The following is an 18,137-nucleotide window of genomic DNA, read 5'->3' as shown; positions in this document are numbered from 1 at the left end:
TCTTTTTGTTTTAATATATACACTTAATTAATACTTTTGATAAGTATAAGCCTTCTATTTCGTCTTCCACCTTCTTCGGTCCAAAGCTTCTCTCTTTTTAATTTCAAATTCAAAATTTAATTTCACCTTTAGAATCAATGTTTACATGGCAGCCATTTGTTAAGACTGGAAGAATCTTCACATTCCAAAATTCTCGCCAATCGTTTATTATTCTTTGGTTAACATTTTGCATTATCTGTATTGGTGAATGGTTTTTTTTGACACAAATATGTAGCTTCAGTCATCCACGTTATCTAAAGTTATCTATTATTTAGACTAACTGCCATATTTTGGTTTTCTGAAGGTTAGTGGATAAGTCGACTTTTTTATATTTCAAACTAATTTTTTTTTCCTGCACAATTTGTAGTTCGTTTTGTTTGTGGCATTAATATAGTACCGTCTTCAAATTTTAGATTTGATAAATATTTTCCAACCAACGATTAAAAAGTAAAATAAGTTGCCTTTGAAAGTGGGACACCACCATTATACAAATTTTGCAGGATACGAACAATTTTCGGTTCCATACCATAAAACGCAAGATATGATGCTAATAGGCCTATAGTTGTTTTTATCGTCTGTCTTGCCTTTTTTGTAGAAGAAGATATTTTCTGATTTCAATTTGCCATTGGTGTCCAAAAACTACTTGAAAACATCTTCCAACCACTCTGTTTAGTAGAGTTTTGTATAAATAGCTTTCTACAGCCTCATAATTGGATTCCATAGGTCCAAACAGGTATTAGTACTTGATTATACAGCATTATTTTGTTTTGGATTGATAACTAAGAGTTGTTACCAAGTAACCAGTACATTTTTCTATATTTCAAGTTTAGTTCTTCTCTTTTCCTTTTGATGTGCTCTTTGCACTTTAGCGTTGCATCCAAAGTCATTCCAAGGTATTGGCGTAAGGTACAGCTTGATTAATAGTGATTATTGGAATATTGTTTATCTTTTTATTTGTAGAGTTTATATGTGAAGATTTTGTTTCATTAAGTTTGGTACGCCATTTTTCAGCTCAAGCTCTCACTGTGTCGATAAGATGTACGATTTTAATATTTCAAATTACTGTCTGCAAAGATCCCATTGCAGTTTGTACTCAAGTCCCTTATGCCAAACCTTGTCAAAAGCTTGAGCAACATCCAAGGAAATAGCTGAACATACTTGTTTTTTTCCTCTGCTTTTTCTATTATATCCGATATTCTATGAACTTGGTCTTTCGTGGAATGTTTATTTCTAAAGCCAAACTGATGGTTTGGGATCAACCTTTCTTTTTCTATGATTTTGCTAAGTCTCTTCGGAAGCAGTTTTTCAAAAACTTTTGCAATAATTGGTATAAGCGAATTGGTCTGTAAGCTGTCACTTCTTTAAGTGGTTAACCTATCCATGGGAGATCTTAAATTTATAAAACTTTAAAGCCTTTCTCTGAAATCATTTTAGTTTGTTTTCTTATTTACAAGCTTTGGATTAGTTTTTTCTAGGACTTCCGATTCACTTAGTGATAGAATCACTGGAGTATGATCTAATGACAGGTCATAATTAACTTCGATACTAATGTGATTTCGTTTGATACCTTTAGCTACGAAAAAGTCAATGACGTCTGGTATTTTGTAAGTATCAGAAGGCCAGTAAGTTGGGGCCCTGGAGGAATAGAATTCGCAATTGTATTTACGGCCTGCTTGGGAAAGTCTTTTGCCTTTTGTTGATATAAGTCTTGAACCCCAATTGGTGTGTTTCGCATTGATGTCTCCACCAACAAGAAAGTTATGCCCAAGAAGATTAAATAGATCTGTATAAGTGTAAAGTCATCTTCTGTCGGGGAGCGCCTTGGTGGGCAGTATATAGCTGCTATCTTAAACTCTTTCTTTTGCATACCAATACTAATAGTTGTTACTTGCATATTTTCATGTAAACTTGTTTATTTCATAATGTTTTAAGCTTTCTTTTATAAAAATCGCCGATCGACTTCTTGCCTTGTCAGCTGGATGTGGAGCGTGGTAAAATGAATAGTTTTCTATTACATTATCTAGACTTTGCCAATTGGAGAAATAAGTTTCAGACACCAGGAAAATATCGATATGTTCGGCTGAATGTTGTATAAGACCGTTTGCATTCCATGTAGCGATTTTAAGTGTTTTGTCCATCATTGTTTTTCAAGAGCGACTTTTTCGCTTAGCAGTTTTATATTCAAATCCTGTATATCAATTTTTTGAAGAATAAGTTGTAGAATTTCTTTTAGGGAAGTCTCTTAATTCTTCCGCACATTTCTAACAATCTGAGAATAGGCTTTATTTTCATCGCTTTTACTTTGAACAGCCTTTTAAGGCGGTAAAAGTTTGTTGCTATCTTGTTTCTGTTATGAATATTGCTAACATTATCGGATCCACTCCTTATAAGGATTAATTGAACGATTTTGTTATCTCAATTATATTTTTAAGAAAGCTGTAGTTGAATGATTGTATGTCTTTAAGAGATTTTTTCAAAATTTAGATTTTTTTGAATACGTTGATATTTTTCGATTAGCGCACTTGCTCACTTTTCTAAAATTTTGTGTGTATGTTCTATTTTTCTGATGTTATCAGAATGTATCTTTCTGAGAAATATCAAGCTTATACCTTCTTCTTAGAAGTCTCATACGAACGTGTAGCTACGTCCTAAGTTATGGACGGTTTATACGCCACGAAAATCTAGTTTTTATAATTATCGTGTACTAGCTATTACCAGTTGCCTGAGCCGTTTGGTTTTACCAAATAAAATATCACATATAGACATTCCAAGAGTCCAAGAGTTAGATGTTAAACTTTCTTCAATCAAAAGAAACACAGAGTAACCAAAAGTAACGCTGATTATTGTCAAAGTAATGAAGCACGGCTTTTCTAGGTTCAATCCTTTACTTTTAGTCTTTACGACTTATTAATTGTCATAACGAATCTAACTTTAATTGGCTATTGAAGCCTTTTCAATTGTAATGGTACATTTATAAAAATTACTGAGATTTGAGAAATAATTATATTTTCACACTTCATGACCATTGATGTTTCGCCCAAGTTGTGTGACACGAAGTTTTGTACCGTTCTAAATCGTGGGCCATCTGAATTTTATTTAAGCACTACTGGCAAGTCGTATCCTACTTGGAGGTTAAATAAGTTGAATTCATGACAATAATAGGTCTAAAAGCAGAATAATTAGGGATCTAAAAAAAGAATATATTAAATATCTAATTATAAGCCTTACAGGTCGATCTTCTCGAATAAGCTGTGAATGATATATTTTACTGCTGTAAAATTAACTGAAAACACTCTCCAGCCTTGTAACTACATCCACACAAAAAATCATGTTATAATATTGCTAGGTTGCGACGTGAAGGACGGACAAACAAGCAAACAAACAAACAAAGAAACTGAAACTAACTTTATAACATAAGTACAGATAGTATAGATATTAGATTGCTCCAATGATTGACAACCATTTTACAATTTGCACCTATTAAAGCTGAAACTAATATTTTTGAAGCCTACTTTATGAAACATAAAGCTTTAAATAAACAATTACTAGACCTAAAGATCATGTATCATCGTTTTTCTTTCTAAGGATGGTTGCAGGTGATTTTTTTTCTTAAACCACCCTGCATCGCTGTGATTATTTTGATTGCTCCTTTTTGTAAAGTAACAACAACAAAAAATCATCCTATATTATTATTTCAACATATTTTTTTTTCAATTCGAGTTATTTATACATAGCTTAAGTTTGAGTTTTATGAGTGGATAACAAAATCAAAATAATATTCTAAATTAAAAACATATAAAAAATATACGAACATAATATTTTTGTGTTATTTTAATGAAATGTCATGCAACTAAATTTTGAATGGTTTTATTATTTTTGTCTGATTATTAAATTAAATAAGTCTGCAGCTAATCCTTTCTCCGATGATTGTTATTCAAAAAACATCATGCATGCTGCAAATATAATAAAACAAAATCTAAAAAAATTTCATACAAATATGTATTTATTTATATAAAATTTGTTTTTTATTTTTGTCTAGAAAAGGTATAAATGATGATGATGACGAAGAACACGGACGTTGTATTCATTAGAATCCATTAACGAAAATCAACGCTTCGTTAGGCACAATGAATACCTGAACAGGTCCCCGCTATTGTTCAATATACTATATTATATCAAATTCATATTATTTTTGATGAATATGAAACAAAATTGCACAAATAAGTGTATCCATTTTGTTTACTAAATAAATAACAAAAAAATTATATAAATAAATAAGTAAACAAACTAATGCAATGCGACTTTTTAAATTTTTCATATTGCATTACTTTTTTGTTTGTGTTTTATAAGCTTGAATTGTTTATTGGGCTACTTGCCTGGATGTATGGCCATAAACCATCAGGGTGCCATAGGCACTGCTCCTTATTGGAGTAGGTAGGTGGTATGTTTTAAAAAAGATTGAAGTCATATGGATTTTTGTTTTTATTATGTCAAAGCCTCACACTTAAATTGAAACTGAAACCACTATACCTGCCAATGGTTTTGATTGGACAGGGACACCGGAATCAGGCTTTGATGCACTTCACAATACCATCAGCAGATTTTGGCAATGCACCTGCAGCAAATACGTCGGCTGGGAGCAGGAACTAGGAATCACGCCGGTGTCATATTTTGCCAAACGATATTGTGTATGTTCTGCAAGTGATGTTGATGCAGTTCCTCACCGAACAATTGAAACTTAGACGATTTTTTGGTCAAGGTTTAAATAGAAAATCACCACCATGCTTTGCTCATACACATACTCGTATATGTATCTAGCACGAGTATAGAAACACACATGTTGACCAAATGAAGTCCTTTTTTTTATTTTTTACAATTCTTGTTTTTGAAGTTAGAAGGAAAAAATGCAATTGACAAATTTGGAATTCGTTATAGAGAACGCGGTACAACACATGAATGCACTTCAGGGTTTTACAACATGAACTTGTAGGTAGCTATGTTTGGTATACAGCTTGCGTGGACATAGGATACTACTTTATTCAATCGGTGAAAATCCAACTGACAAATAAAAATGCAATTCTAACAGGAACTTTTTGATTTTCTGGTTGATACAAAAAAATAAACTTAAAAAAAAGTAAAAAATAAACATTTGGTGGATTGACTTTTTGGTCTAAATGTTAAATTCCTATCAATGTGAGGATTAAATAAAATGTTTGTAACAAAGAGTATGACACTTTAATAAATTTAATCATTTTATAGGGTTAATTGTTTGGCAGTGAGGACTTTTCTTTTGTTCTTATGAAAGCTTAATATCGTTTTTTTTAAATTATGTCAATCAATTAGGAATGAATTTCATGTTTCATTAACATGATTATCTTTAAACTCAAGTTTAAAATGCTATGAAGTGCAACGTTTTTGTATCATTACATAGTCAAGGGGCATCTAAATTTTGCATTAGCATTACTGGCACGTGTTGTTTTAATTGCAACTTAGATGAGTGCACACCAGGCAGTTAAACTTATGACAGTGTCTTCTGCTATTTGATGTTCACACATTCAATACGTTTGAATTTATTTTCAAATAACATCGTACTAGAATCGATATTTCACAACGAAATTGATAGTAATTTTTTAAATCAGGGTAAACAATTGCAATAAGTTCAGAATCAGACATCTCTAAATTACAAAAAAATGTTCATAAGTGTCACAAGGAGCTTGGCATTGGTTTTTAAAAAAAATCATGTCGATTAATAGCTCCGTTGTGACGTGAAGGACGTACAAACAGACAAACAAACAAACAAACTAAATTTCCCATTTATTATAGTTGTACAGATTTTGTTATTCATATTAAATGAATTCTTATCAACTTACGACTTAATGTAACAGAGTTAATTCATCTTTTACTATTAGGAGGTTCTAAGCGTTCAAAAGCCTCGTTGACATGGTCCTTATCTATACATTCCTCAAAGTTACGTCTGGCAATGGTGAAGTTTTGACTGATAAGTCATTGTTGTAAGTCCTTTTATAATGAGAGCATGTATTTTGTTTTGCCCTCATTAAGCGCTTAACCTATTTTGTTGGCATCTGTTTCAAAACTCAAAAAAGCCCTATTGACTTCACGCAGGGTTCTTTCAATTACGAGTATCGAGCAGTTGTGCTTTTCTTTCAAAAAAGATTTTAAAGAAATCATATAAAAGGGCATCACTTTTTTTAAAGCCTAGGTTAAGTTGTGTCAAACAAAGAGCCACGTGATTTTTCTACAAACGTCAAGTAAGCCAAAACTAGACATGGTTCTTTACAGTTAGTTCCACCAGATGCTGTAACTATGCGACCTTGAAGTCGTTGAAAAGATGTTTGTTGTCGATTTGACGTTCTTAGGTTTTTACAAGGATGTGTCGTTATGTGAATATTTGGTCAACTATTTGATAAACACTTAACTCAAATTTGGTGTTTCCTCTTTTAAAAAAATCTCGACACCAACGATTGTACCAGGGCGGATCAAAAAGTTCGCGGAATGGAGGAGTTTGAGCAGCCCTGGGGGACATGTTTGTACCTTATATTTTTAGAGATTTATTAGGGACATTTTTGCGGAGCTTCGTTCAAAGCAGGTGATTAGTGTTTGAGCTTTTGCAGAGTGAGTAAGTCAATCCGAGAGAAAAAATAATTAATGGAAAAAATTGATTATCGGACAGTGACACAGTTCTTGACTCATCAAGGCAAATCGGCTCAGAACATTTTTAAAGAGATATCAGCTGTTTACGAAGACTTGCCCTGGGAAAACAATGATTAATGAGTGTCATAGTCTTTTTAAAAAGGAAGAGAGTCCCAAGAAGAAGATCCTCGATTTAGGTAAATTTCTCAGACATCGTCAGAAAAGTCGAGAAAGTTGTTCTGACAGATTTTCGACTAACGAAAAAACAGTATCACTTAACACCAATTTAAACTTAAAGCCTCTTGGCATGTCAGTGCAAAGTGGGTGCCGAAAGTCTTCTTTTGAATCTCTCTAATGAAAAGAGAGGTGAATTTAATGTCCAAATTGTGGCTGTGTCGATGAAGTAGTTTAAAAGACTCAAAGCACCCCCTATGAAGTTTAAGGTCTCACAATCGGCTGCAAAAATCATCGCTACAGTCTACTCTCAAGAAAAAGGGTGTCAATATAACCGGCGTGATTCACAAGAGTCATTTTGCTATAACTGCCTTGCAGAAATGTGGACAAATATTTACCGACGATGAACAGGTGCAGGCGGCAATTTCTTTCGAAAGCATTAATAAACTTTTCGTCCGATGTGAAAAGTGCATTAAACTTAAAGCCGAGTATATTGAAAAAGAAAAATAAAACTGTGCTAAATTTTATCCCCCTTCTCTTCCATTCCGCTAACTTTTTGACCCATGGTTAGGTTAGGTTAACGTGGCTGTGGATTTAGAATAAATACATTAAGGCCAAAAGAAAAGGCCCATTGTGATACCATACGACTCTAGAATAAGAGACGATTGACAATCGAGGGACGTTTGAGATTTGGTTGAGACAACGTAAAGAGATTTAATAGCAGCCTGACTTTCAGAGAAGATGCGGATATCAGAAGTTGACATCACGTTTTCTCTTAGCCAGGAGAGAACCTCTTTGATCGCTAAAATTTGCGCTTGTAAGACGCTACAATGATTAGGGAGGCGGAATGAGATGCTTAGATTAAACTTTTCTGAATACAAACCACTACCAACTCCCTCATTTGTCTGTATAAAAATGAATACTTGTGTTATCCAGGAGTTTTTGTCTTCCCATTCATCTCTGGATGAAATCGATACCTGGAAGTTTTTTCCAAATATGGGTTTAGGAATGGTGGAGTCTATGTACTTTGGTATAGAACCAAAGAGGTTCAAAATGATGGAATGCCCCAGATTGTTGTTGGTCCATGAGGCGTTAAGTCTTATAGGTGTACTCGCTGCCACTTGTTTACTGAAGATTTCAAGGGGTATCAGATGAAAGAGCGTGTCTAACGCAGCGTGAAATATCTTAAAACCATTTTAAAGAATTAAATTTGAAAAATATTATTCCTTCAATCCAATATGTCAAATATACAAACATAACTAATTTTATAAATTTTCTCATTTTTTTCATTACAGATACCCGAACATTAACATGATGCCATCATCGCCGGATTTTTTCGGCAATCCATATTTTTTTCGAGGTCCGCCCACAACAATGCGACCGCGAGAAAGCCCAGCAACACCATTTGCCCTCGATTTACAAACAACAGGAAACAAAAGAAATGCTGACACAGCTGCGGCACCACCACCACCTCCACCCCCGCCTCCATCACCCCCACCACCTAGGTAATGTATAAAAAAAAGAGTTGTATAGTTTTCAACAACTCCAACAAAAATCAGTCATCATCAATCAAAAAAATCCCGTCAACAAATTTGAAAACTAAAAAAAATAAAAAAAAAAAAATCGCCCCAAATCATCCTCCGTCTGAAAATATATTAAAAAATATATAAATGCACATATCTTCAATCAACAAACAAAAAAATAGAAAAAAAAAACAGAAAATATCAACACTCAACACATGGCAACTCTATTTTTTAAAATAGATCTCATGACTACAGGAATATCGTAAAATTCTACAATCAACAAATCATTTAGTTTTTCTTTTTTTTTTAAATACAATTTTCTATAAATATTTGAAATTTAAATTCAATTCTAAAAAAAAAGATGAAAAACGCTTTTTTAAAACGGTCTTCGCGGACCATTTGGACATATACGCCTACTTTAATGATAAAATACGTACAGTACATAAATATATTAGAAATTAAATAAAGTAAGAGAAAACGCCAGAAACTTAGATTTAAACATTTTTAACTAAAATACGTTTTGTTGTTACGCTGCGTGCATTAACATAAGTATACTATTAGATTAAGATTAAATCATATCAAAAATCGTATACTATATTCTTTGGGCTTTCAAAAACAAATATTAAAATAATCATTTTTTAAAAATTCCTATTCCATAACAATAAATATTTTACTAAACAGAAAAAAATACGTATTTGAAACAATAAAATAATAATATACTAATATGATATTTAAAAATCCTACTCAAAAAATATTAAACATAGATTTTCTACTTCAGAATTTTAGTAAACTAAACTTAATTAAAGAAAAATAATTAGTTTCAATTAAGAAAAATTAATAAAGCTAAAATTCTAAAACATACTATCTGAGGGTAGTTTTGGGTGTCTTCAAAACACTGCCGAACCCTATACTAAATACATATACCATATATATTTTTTAATAAAATTAAATTAGTTAAAAATGTCACTAAAATTTTAAAAATAATACTAAAATATTTTTAAACTTTTACAAAATCTCAGCAGAATAACAAAAAATAATCAATTAAATAAACTACATAAAAATAGAAAAAATTAAAAAACTAAGTAGAAAATAAAAATAAAAATTTTCAGTTCCTTGCGTTTTTTCAATCTTATCAATAATATATTTAATTTTTTACTCAAACAAATATTAACAAAAAAAAAAAACAAAGAATTGTATTTTAACATTAAATTTTAAACCAGTTTTTCAAAAAAAAAAATAAATTCTTAAAGAGCACATTTAAAAAATGGTATTTTTAGCCGAAAGTACAAATATAAAAGTATACCGAGAGAAATATTTCAGGGTATGTGTAAGGAGAATGTAAAATTTTGTAATTTTTCTGAAATGCGCATCCCATATGAATCTTGCAACATTTAACATAAAAACATAGTATATTTAAATTTAAAAAAAAAACAAAATATCTTCATCAATACAAAAACAAAAATTCATGGTTAATTTAAATTATATACTTCATCATATACCCAAAAAATTTAAATACTTAAAATTAATTAAATATTGAACTTTTAAATCAACTAAATTACTTTGTATACTATTATATCATGTAGATTTTTTATATATACATATATGTAAATGCAAATCTATACATATATATATTTTTATCCATAAATATCTACATCTTCAATCAACAAACACGATATCGATCGGTAATATCTCCAAAAAATGGTAAGTGCATTTATTTATTATTTTTTAAAACGAATATATTTTTAAAAAGTATACAATTAAAAATACGAACATTCCATAAGTCGATTATACGATTATACTTTTTTTTAAAAGTCGACCAGTGTGACAGAATTATGTTCTTTTTTTGCAAAATAATACTTTTTTTTAAAGGATTAAGATGTCCTTTATTCAAATTTTGACTTTTGTTTCTTAGTTCACTTGTAACTGTGGCGCTGAACAAATTGTTCCATACTTCACTTCCTTAGCAATTTAGCATACAAAATATCCATAGATACTTATAAATATAATCTCAATAAATGGATACAAGATCTACCATTTAACACGTGCATACCTATCCATCCCCCTACCAAACCCAACAGTCACAAAAGACAAAAAAGTACTATCTCACCAATAGATCTGGATACTGCCTTTCTGACCTCCTTCATGGGTAAACATCCCCAATAAACCCTCTCATAATATACTGGTTACCTGTGAAGGTAATCCTTAATAAGAAAAGATTCTAAAACAAACTCTGTGACACTGTAAGATACTTTGTGTATAGTTGGTTAGTAAATACTGCAGGTAGGCCCAAGTCTGCGGGGTGATATCTATAGAATAGGTTTAGATCTGGCTATTGTGAAGGTCATTGCAAAACTGGCACGTTCTTTTGTTCAAAACAACATGTCACGACTTTAGCAGTGTGTTTGGGGTCATTATCGATCTTCATGTATGAATACATGGAAGTACGTTTTTATATTACCGCCACAAAGCTTTACCGTCTTTATGGTATGTCTAGGATTTAGTTCTTCATTCTTTTTCCTTTTAAGAAAAATTATGGCCATCAGATTTAACCAAATTTATTTTTGTTTCGTTACTTACTTACTTAAGGTGGCACTACAGTCCTGTGTGAACTAGGGCCTCACCCAACAAACTTCTAGATCTAGCTCGGTCCCTAGCTATATGTCTCCAGTTTCGCGCTCCAAGTTGGGTGAGGTCACCTTCCACTTGCGTGCGCCACCTGATCCGCGGTCTTCGTCTACTGCGCTGTCCTGTGGGTGTGCATTCGAAGACTTTAAGGGCCGGAGCATTGGTTTCCATGCGCTCTACGTGACGCAGCCATTTTAGTCCTTGGACTTTTAGCCCTCTGGCTAAGTCTACGTCGATGTACAGCCCGTACAGCTCGTCGTTCCATCTTCTCCATACGGGACCGTATGTCACACGAAGAACTTTTCTCTCGAAGCGACCCAAGGTGCTTTCATCCGCTTTTGTCATAGATCATGCTTCTGCACCGTATAGCAGGACGGGGATGATAAGGGTCTTATATAGCAACACTTTAGTCCCTCGAGAGAGGACTTTACCACGCAATTGCTTTCTTAGTCCAAAGAAACAGCGGTTAGCAAGAGTTATTCTGCGTTTGATCTCAGCGCTGGTATTATTTTCTGCGTTTACAGCGGAGCCTAGGTAGACGAAGTCCTTGACTACCTCAAAGTTACGTCTGTCGATGGTGACGTTTTGACCCAGACGTCGGTGTTGTATGTCCTTTCTTGACGACAGCATGTACTTCGTTTTGCCCTCATTAACCGTTAAACCCATTTTTGCCGCCTCTGCCTCAATACTCACAGAAGCCCCATTGACATCACGCTGAGTTCTTTCGATTATGTCAATGTCATCAGCATATGCCAGTAATTGGACAGACTTTTGAAAGATAGTGCCTCTAGTGTTGACGTGTGAGCTCTGTACTATTCTTTCAAGCACGATGTTAAAAAAATCGCATGACAGCGCATCACCTTGTCTAAAGCCTTTTTTGACATCAAAAGGTTCTGTTAAGTTATTTCCAACCTTTATGGAGCAGCGTGAAATCTCCATGGTCATCCTGCACAAACGGATGAGTTTGGCAGGGATGCCAAAACTAGACATGGCTCTATACAGCTCGTCCCTGTAGATGCTGTCATATGCGGCCTTGAAATCGATGAAAAGATGGTGGGTGTCTATTTGGTGCTTTTGAGTTTTTTCCAGGATCTGCCGTAATGTGAATATTTGATCAACTGTGGACTTTCCTGGTCTAAAACCACACTGATAAGGACCTATCAGGTTGTTGACGATGGACTTGAGACGTTCACATATTATGGCAGACAAGATTTTATAGGCGATGTTAAGTAGACTTATTCCTCTATAGTTGGTGCAGTTTAGAGGGTCTCCTTTTTTCAGGATCGGGCAAACAATACTGAGGTTCCATTCATCGGGCATGTTTTCTTCCGACCATATCTTACAGATAAGTTGGTGCATGCTTCTAACCAACTTATCTCCAGCTGCTTTAAAGAGCTCGGCATTCAAGCCATCTGCACCAGCGGCTTTATTAGACTTTAACTTAGATATGGCAACCTTTACTTCGTCTAAGTTGGGAGGACGGCATTGTTGGCTTTCGTCGTCTATATTGAATGGATCATCCTGCCTGACAGCGGAAGTGGTCCTTCCATATCCTCAGTATTGACTGCGGTTCCACTATGATGTTTCCATTTTCGTCTTTGCAGTCTTCGGTTCTAGGTTTATGTACCTGTGAATTTCGTTTCACCTGTTCATAAAACTTTCGAACCTCATTCCTGCTTTTATACCTCTCAACATCTTCGACCGCACGCTTCTCATGCCCTCTCGTTTTCCTTCTGAAAAGTCGGCGTTCCTCTCGCCTCTTCTGCTCATAGAGCTCACGAGCAGCTCTCGTCCTTTTATGCAGCGCCGCTTTGCGTACCTGTTGTTTGGCTGCATTTGCCTGCCGACATTCTTCATCAAACCAGGGGTTCCTTGTTGGTGGCTGTTTGAAACCCAACACATCAGAGGCGGCTTCTCTGATTGCATCTTGGCAATGTTGCCACTGGTTTTCGATACATTGTGTTGGCGGCAGAGAACTTCGAGAGAGGTTACTTGTCACTCGGTCGGAAAAGGATTTGGCGATCTCTGGCGATTGTAGCCGTTCGACGTTGTATCTTCTCCCAGCACCTCCCTTTTTTGCCTTGTGTCTGGAAATCCGAAGTGCTACCCTGGCTACAACGAGGTAGTGGTCCGAGTCGATGTTAGCTCCTCGGAAAGTTTGTACATCCATAATGCTGGAAGCGTGTCTGGCGTCGATCGCGATATGTTCAATCTAGTTGACGGTAGATTGATCTGGAGAAGTCCAAGTTCCTTTGTGAATGTTAAGGTGTGGAAAACGCGTACTGGCTACCATGCCGTTTCGCCCCGCAGCAAAATCTATGAGCCTGAATCCATTGTCGGAAGTGTTGTCGTGCAGGCTGTTCTTCCCGATTATTCCACCAAAGATGTCTTCCCTTCCTAGCTTGGCATTAAAATCCCCCAGGACTATTTTAATATCGTAGCTAGGGCACTGCTCATACGTTTTGTCTAAGAGCTCGAAGAACATATCTTTGGTGTTGTCGTCTTTCTCTTCTGTGGGGGCGTGCGCGCATATCAGGCTAATGTTGCCGAATTTAGCCTTGATGCGTATGGTCATGAGGCGCTCATTGATGCACCTATAGCTCAAGACATCTTGCCTAAGTCTGGCTCCAATGACGAATCCGCATCCAAATAAGCGCTGTTGGTTTTCGTGGTAGCAGTCACCATAGTAAATATCGCAGTTTTTCATCCTCTTTTTGCCCGGCCCATCCCATCGTATTTCCTGGATGGCGGTGATATCTGCTTTATATCGTTCTAGGGCCTCCGCTAATTCTTTGGCCGCACATGGTCTGTTAAGAGACCTAACATTCCACGTGCATATCCGAAGTTCGTTGTTCTTTATTCGTTTGCGTTTGTTGTCAACAGTAAATCCGTCCGTATCCGAGGCTTGTTGGTGCTTCGCAACTTTGAAAGCTTTTACGTGGCCAGGAAGTCACCCCGACGCACAACCCCCAACCTGGAGGGCCAGATCCTAAGTATAACTCGAAGGATGGGAAGCCGGATAAATCCGCTCCTTACAGGCCTGGGCTCCGAATAAGTCGAAGAAGCCCTATAAGGTGTTCACTAAGTAGTTCAACCTTACTGGAACTGTAGACGCCACCCCAGAACTTTTCACCGGGGTTGAACCCAATCTCCAGTTGAGGTTCTAGGCACCCAATATCCACCACAGGGAGGTGAGAGTAGGAGTTGATAGACAGAGGTTGGTTTTGAGAAAAACCTGTGGACGCTTGTGTCCTCTTGAATGCACATGTCTACCATTTGAACATTTTGTTTCGTTGGTGTATAAAATAATTCTCTCGTATTTTAAAATACCTGACGCTTAGTTGAAGTTTCCAAGTATAATAAGTTGCTTAATGTTTCTTTTATTGATCAATGAAACTTTCCTAGCTATTTTTTCGTGAACATTTTTTGTTTAATTATAAGTTTGCGAATGTGTGTAGGATTACACTATCAACAACCATATTCCTTATCCTGCTAACCTATCGGAGTATACTTAAAATAACTACTTACAACACCAACACCTGACAGAAGCCTTAATTTGGTGGCAAGTTCTTACACTTGCTGCTTTTGGGCATTGTTTTTTCGCTTAGTTTTTGAAAGTAAAAGGATTTATGCAAAGATTTACCCTCTCTTATTTTGCGAAATGCTTCGAATGAGTTCCTCTTTCTGAGCTACCAAGACATAACAAATTCACTTACTTGTTAACTTTTGTTGATCTAAGTATTGATTTTTTTGAGTAACAAAAAAATCAATATCCTATGCAAATATGATAAACCACAGCAACCACAATACTCTCACAAGGAGGCCATCCCATATATGTTCCTGGAATTAACCAGGGGGCTACAACATATCCCGTGGTATCACATCTACAATTTACATCATTCCTTAAAAATGATTTTTACTTCCACTTCAGACTTATTTTATCTTATATGAAATACCGATGAAAATAGCCATTCGATTTGTATATTTACTGATTTCTATGGTTTTTTATGATTTATATGAGTAAGTCAACCTCTTACCCAGAGGCAGGACGACAGTCCTTTGTTAACAATCTTTAGTAAGATTTAATCTTGGAAGGAAGCTAACCATAGCTTATTGCGTTCGCTAACAAGCTCAGAATTTACTCATTGCAGTTCTAAGCTGTGCCTTTTTCAATAACTTTTATGTAATTGCAACAGTATCATTCATCATCGAGCTTCACTGATTTATCTTACTTATGCCCAGAGCCACCACGTGGAGATGCAAGTAAGCTTTTCTTCCTTCCAGATTATAGACAAGCATATAGCTTCCCTATATCTACATGGAAGTCAGTTTGACCCCCAATCCGAGTACAATATCCAAATCCTGAAATAGGCACGATTTTTATATTTGTTGAAAAGGGGGATGTCTGAAATGGCCAAGAACCACCCCAACCCTTCAAGCTGAGCAGAGTCGAGCTATTGATTTCTGGCATTTGAAGAATTATTCTAGTGAAACTAAACTCACAAAACACATTAAGTTTTAAAACCATCAAAACCATCCCCTTTGCTTGCAATTAAAAAAATCAAATACGTTGGTTTCAAAGCTAATTTAAATCTCAATTTATAACAAAGTACAAATCTTTCTTTTCTAGATACGATTTTAATCATTTTATTATTACATTTACGTAGTTTCTCTAAATTCTCATTTATTACGAGTTTTTATTTGACTCTATTTAAAGTTTCGAGCACACCTTGACTTTAGAGCTTTCATAGTTTTGAAAATGCTTAGTGTTTTATATTTATCTTTTTTCAATATTCGGTAATAAACATATTTACATATTTCAAGAATTTCATATAATAAAATTCTTTTTCAGGCAACAGATACGTTCCAAGAACAAAACATGCTTTCAAAATCTTACGTTTTTGTGTTGAAAACAGTTGTAGCATTATTGGTTCAACGTATCTTTCTGATTTTCTTACGACAGGTGAAACTTATGAATATTTTTCAAACATCTGCTTTTTGAATAATATAAATATTTCAACTGAATATTGAGGAATGAGTTTATGAATTTAAAAAAAAACCATCACGAATTTTATTAAAAAAAGCTACTTCAAAAATGAAGATAGCCTCAAAATGTCAAGTATTTGTCCAATATTTTCCGAAATTATATTGAATATTGGCTTCTATGATTAAGGATTTCGCCAAAATAAAAAAACCCAAAAATTGAAATGAATAGTCTTTAAAGAGACTCAATGACAAATTATAATAATTACAAGTTCAATAATTTCTAATTTAATAGCTTTCAAATATTAATTTCAAATAAAGTAAAAGACTTCTCCTTATTTGATTTCCATTTTCCAATTTATATTTTTGAATAAAAATAATATGGGAGAGGAAATTTTAGAATGAAACAACAACAACTTGTGTGTGCTACCACCAAGTTCATAGGCTGGAGTTATAGCTATTTCACGGGAACCAACCCGATCATCAGACTCCTTTAGTGGTGCTTGCCCGAGCTGGGCTTGAACAAGCGATCTAGCGTGTGAGGAGCTAGTGCACTAGGCCACCGCACCCACATGAAAGTTGTTTCTATAGTCCATACCAGCTTTAAGAATTTCTGTACTCAAACCAAAGACTTCTGTCGATATATACATAAAACTAGAGCAAGTTTTGTCTATACTTTTAATATATTGTTTCATCAATCCCAATTTTATGTCAATAAGGGCAAAAATTATATTTTTCTCTCGAAATTATAGGTGGATGCAAGACGTTGTGTTTTATATTCTTAAGCTTCGTGGAATTAAATAATTAATAAAACACATTTCAAACTTTGTTCTATATGTTGGTAAATAGATTCGAGCCATAAGGGTGCTAGCTTAATACACCCGTCTCGATTTTGTTACAAAACTTGAGAACAAAAAAATAGCGACGTTAAATGTAATTTGTAGGTCAATTTCAAATTATAGCTACACTGTGTGTTAGGTGCGTTTTCCATTTATAAAAAATGTCTTAAATGTTCAAAGCACAGTTTGCAAACATTGGTTGGTATCCAAGTTCTGACAAAGGTCTTATGCTCTATGTTAAAGTAAAGTGATGTTTTCTATACTATCAATTCACTACAAATGTTGCAAAATGAGTATCATTTAGAAGAACTATTTTTTAGTATTTATTTTTCTTAGTTTATGAAGAGCTTAGTTTCAAACTTTATATTAATCTTTTTACAATTAAATAAAAGTAGTTATCATTTATGTTTTTTTACAGTTCTTAGTATTATGGGGATCCACATGGTAGTTATTTGGGACCTCTTCTTTTTAATATATTTCTTGCAGTATTATAAAGTTATTGAAAAAGTATTATAGCATCAGTATAAATAGCATAAGAATATTTTACAATTTATTAAAAATAATAAATATTATATCAATACTATGATACCTTTAATTTATTACCTTTGAGATAATATACAATTAGTTAAAAGCAAATCAAACAATTTACTCTCACTGAGCGTGAATATTAAATTTTATAACACGAACTGTCACTCAAGTTCTCATGTTTAACCTTTAAATTTAATGGGACTAAACGTTGATATTATTTGGTCATAGTTCAATGTGTTCAACAATTCAGCCTCATCTTCGATCTTGGTTTTCAATTCATTTAACTTCAAATTGTCTTCTCGTTTAAAATAAGAAAAAAAAACAGCTTTAGGGGAAATAAATAAATTGAGACTGAAAAATATGACCGGAAAATCATCTATTGTGTACCACAATAGACGAACTGTGGTTCTTAATACTTGCTGCACTTTCAAAATCATTATATTTTGATCTCCAATAAAGATAAACGGATGCTTTTGTCAACGTTTTTTTTGTCTTGTTTGTTTTAATTTTCGATAGATTTATCAACAAAGGACCAAAAAAGTGACCAACAGTTTAGATATCCTGAAAGGACAATGTTTTCACACAACAATGCGCTTTTATATCAATTTTATATATGAAACCAAATAAAATAATACACAAAATAAAAGTTCCTTCGGTATCAAATCAACGAGGATGATGATGCGGTGGTTGATATAATGATACAAAATTCTAATGGTACTTATTGTTCCGAAAAATCCTCTATTGAGAGAGATGAACGCTTTGACTTGTTGGTCAT

General features: G+C 34.1%; 2 protein-coding genes across 2 annotated transcripts in view; both read left to right on the top strand.

Annotated features, from left to right (window-relative positions):
• Positions 1 to 18,137, top strand: part of LOC129953890 (uncharacterized) — a 111,618-nt gene that overhangs the window by 83,914 nt on the left and 9,567 nt on the right. Inside the window, exons 2-3 of the mRNA XM_056067422.1 lie at positions 8,160 to 8,369; positions 15,209 to 15,275. Of these exons, the coding sequence (XP_055923397.1) occupies positions 8,160 to 8,369; positions 15,209 to 15,275 (277 nt within the window). The remainder of the gene's footprint in view (positions 1 to 8,159; positions 8,370 to 15,208; positions 15,276 to 18,137) is intronic.
• Positions 8,393 to 18,137, top strand: part of LOC129940505 (sex determination protein fruitless-like) — a 326,270-nt gene continuing 316,525 nt past the window's right edge. The window contains exon 1 of the mRNA XM_056048863.1: positions 8,393 to 10,088. The gene's annotated coding sequence lies outside the window, so the exon portion shown is untranslated. The remainder of the gene's footprint in view (positions 10,089 to 18,137) is intronic.

This window comes from Eupeodes corollae, chromosome 1 (genome assembly GCF_945859685.1).
Source record: "Eupeodes corollae chromosome 1, idEupCoro1.1, whole genome shotgun sequence".
Lineage (NCBI taxonomy): Eukaryota > Metazoa > Arthropoda > Insecta > Diptera > Syrphidae > Eupeodes > Eupeodes corollae.
Note: the sequence above shows the minus strand (reverse complement) of the source record. Positions and strands in the feature narration are given on the sequence as shown.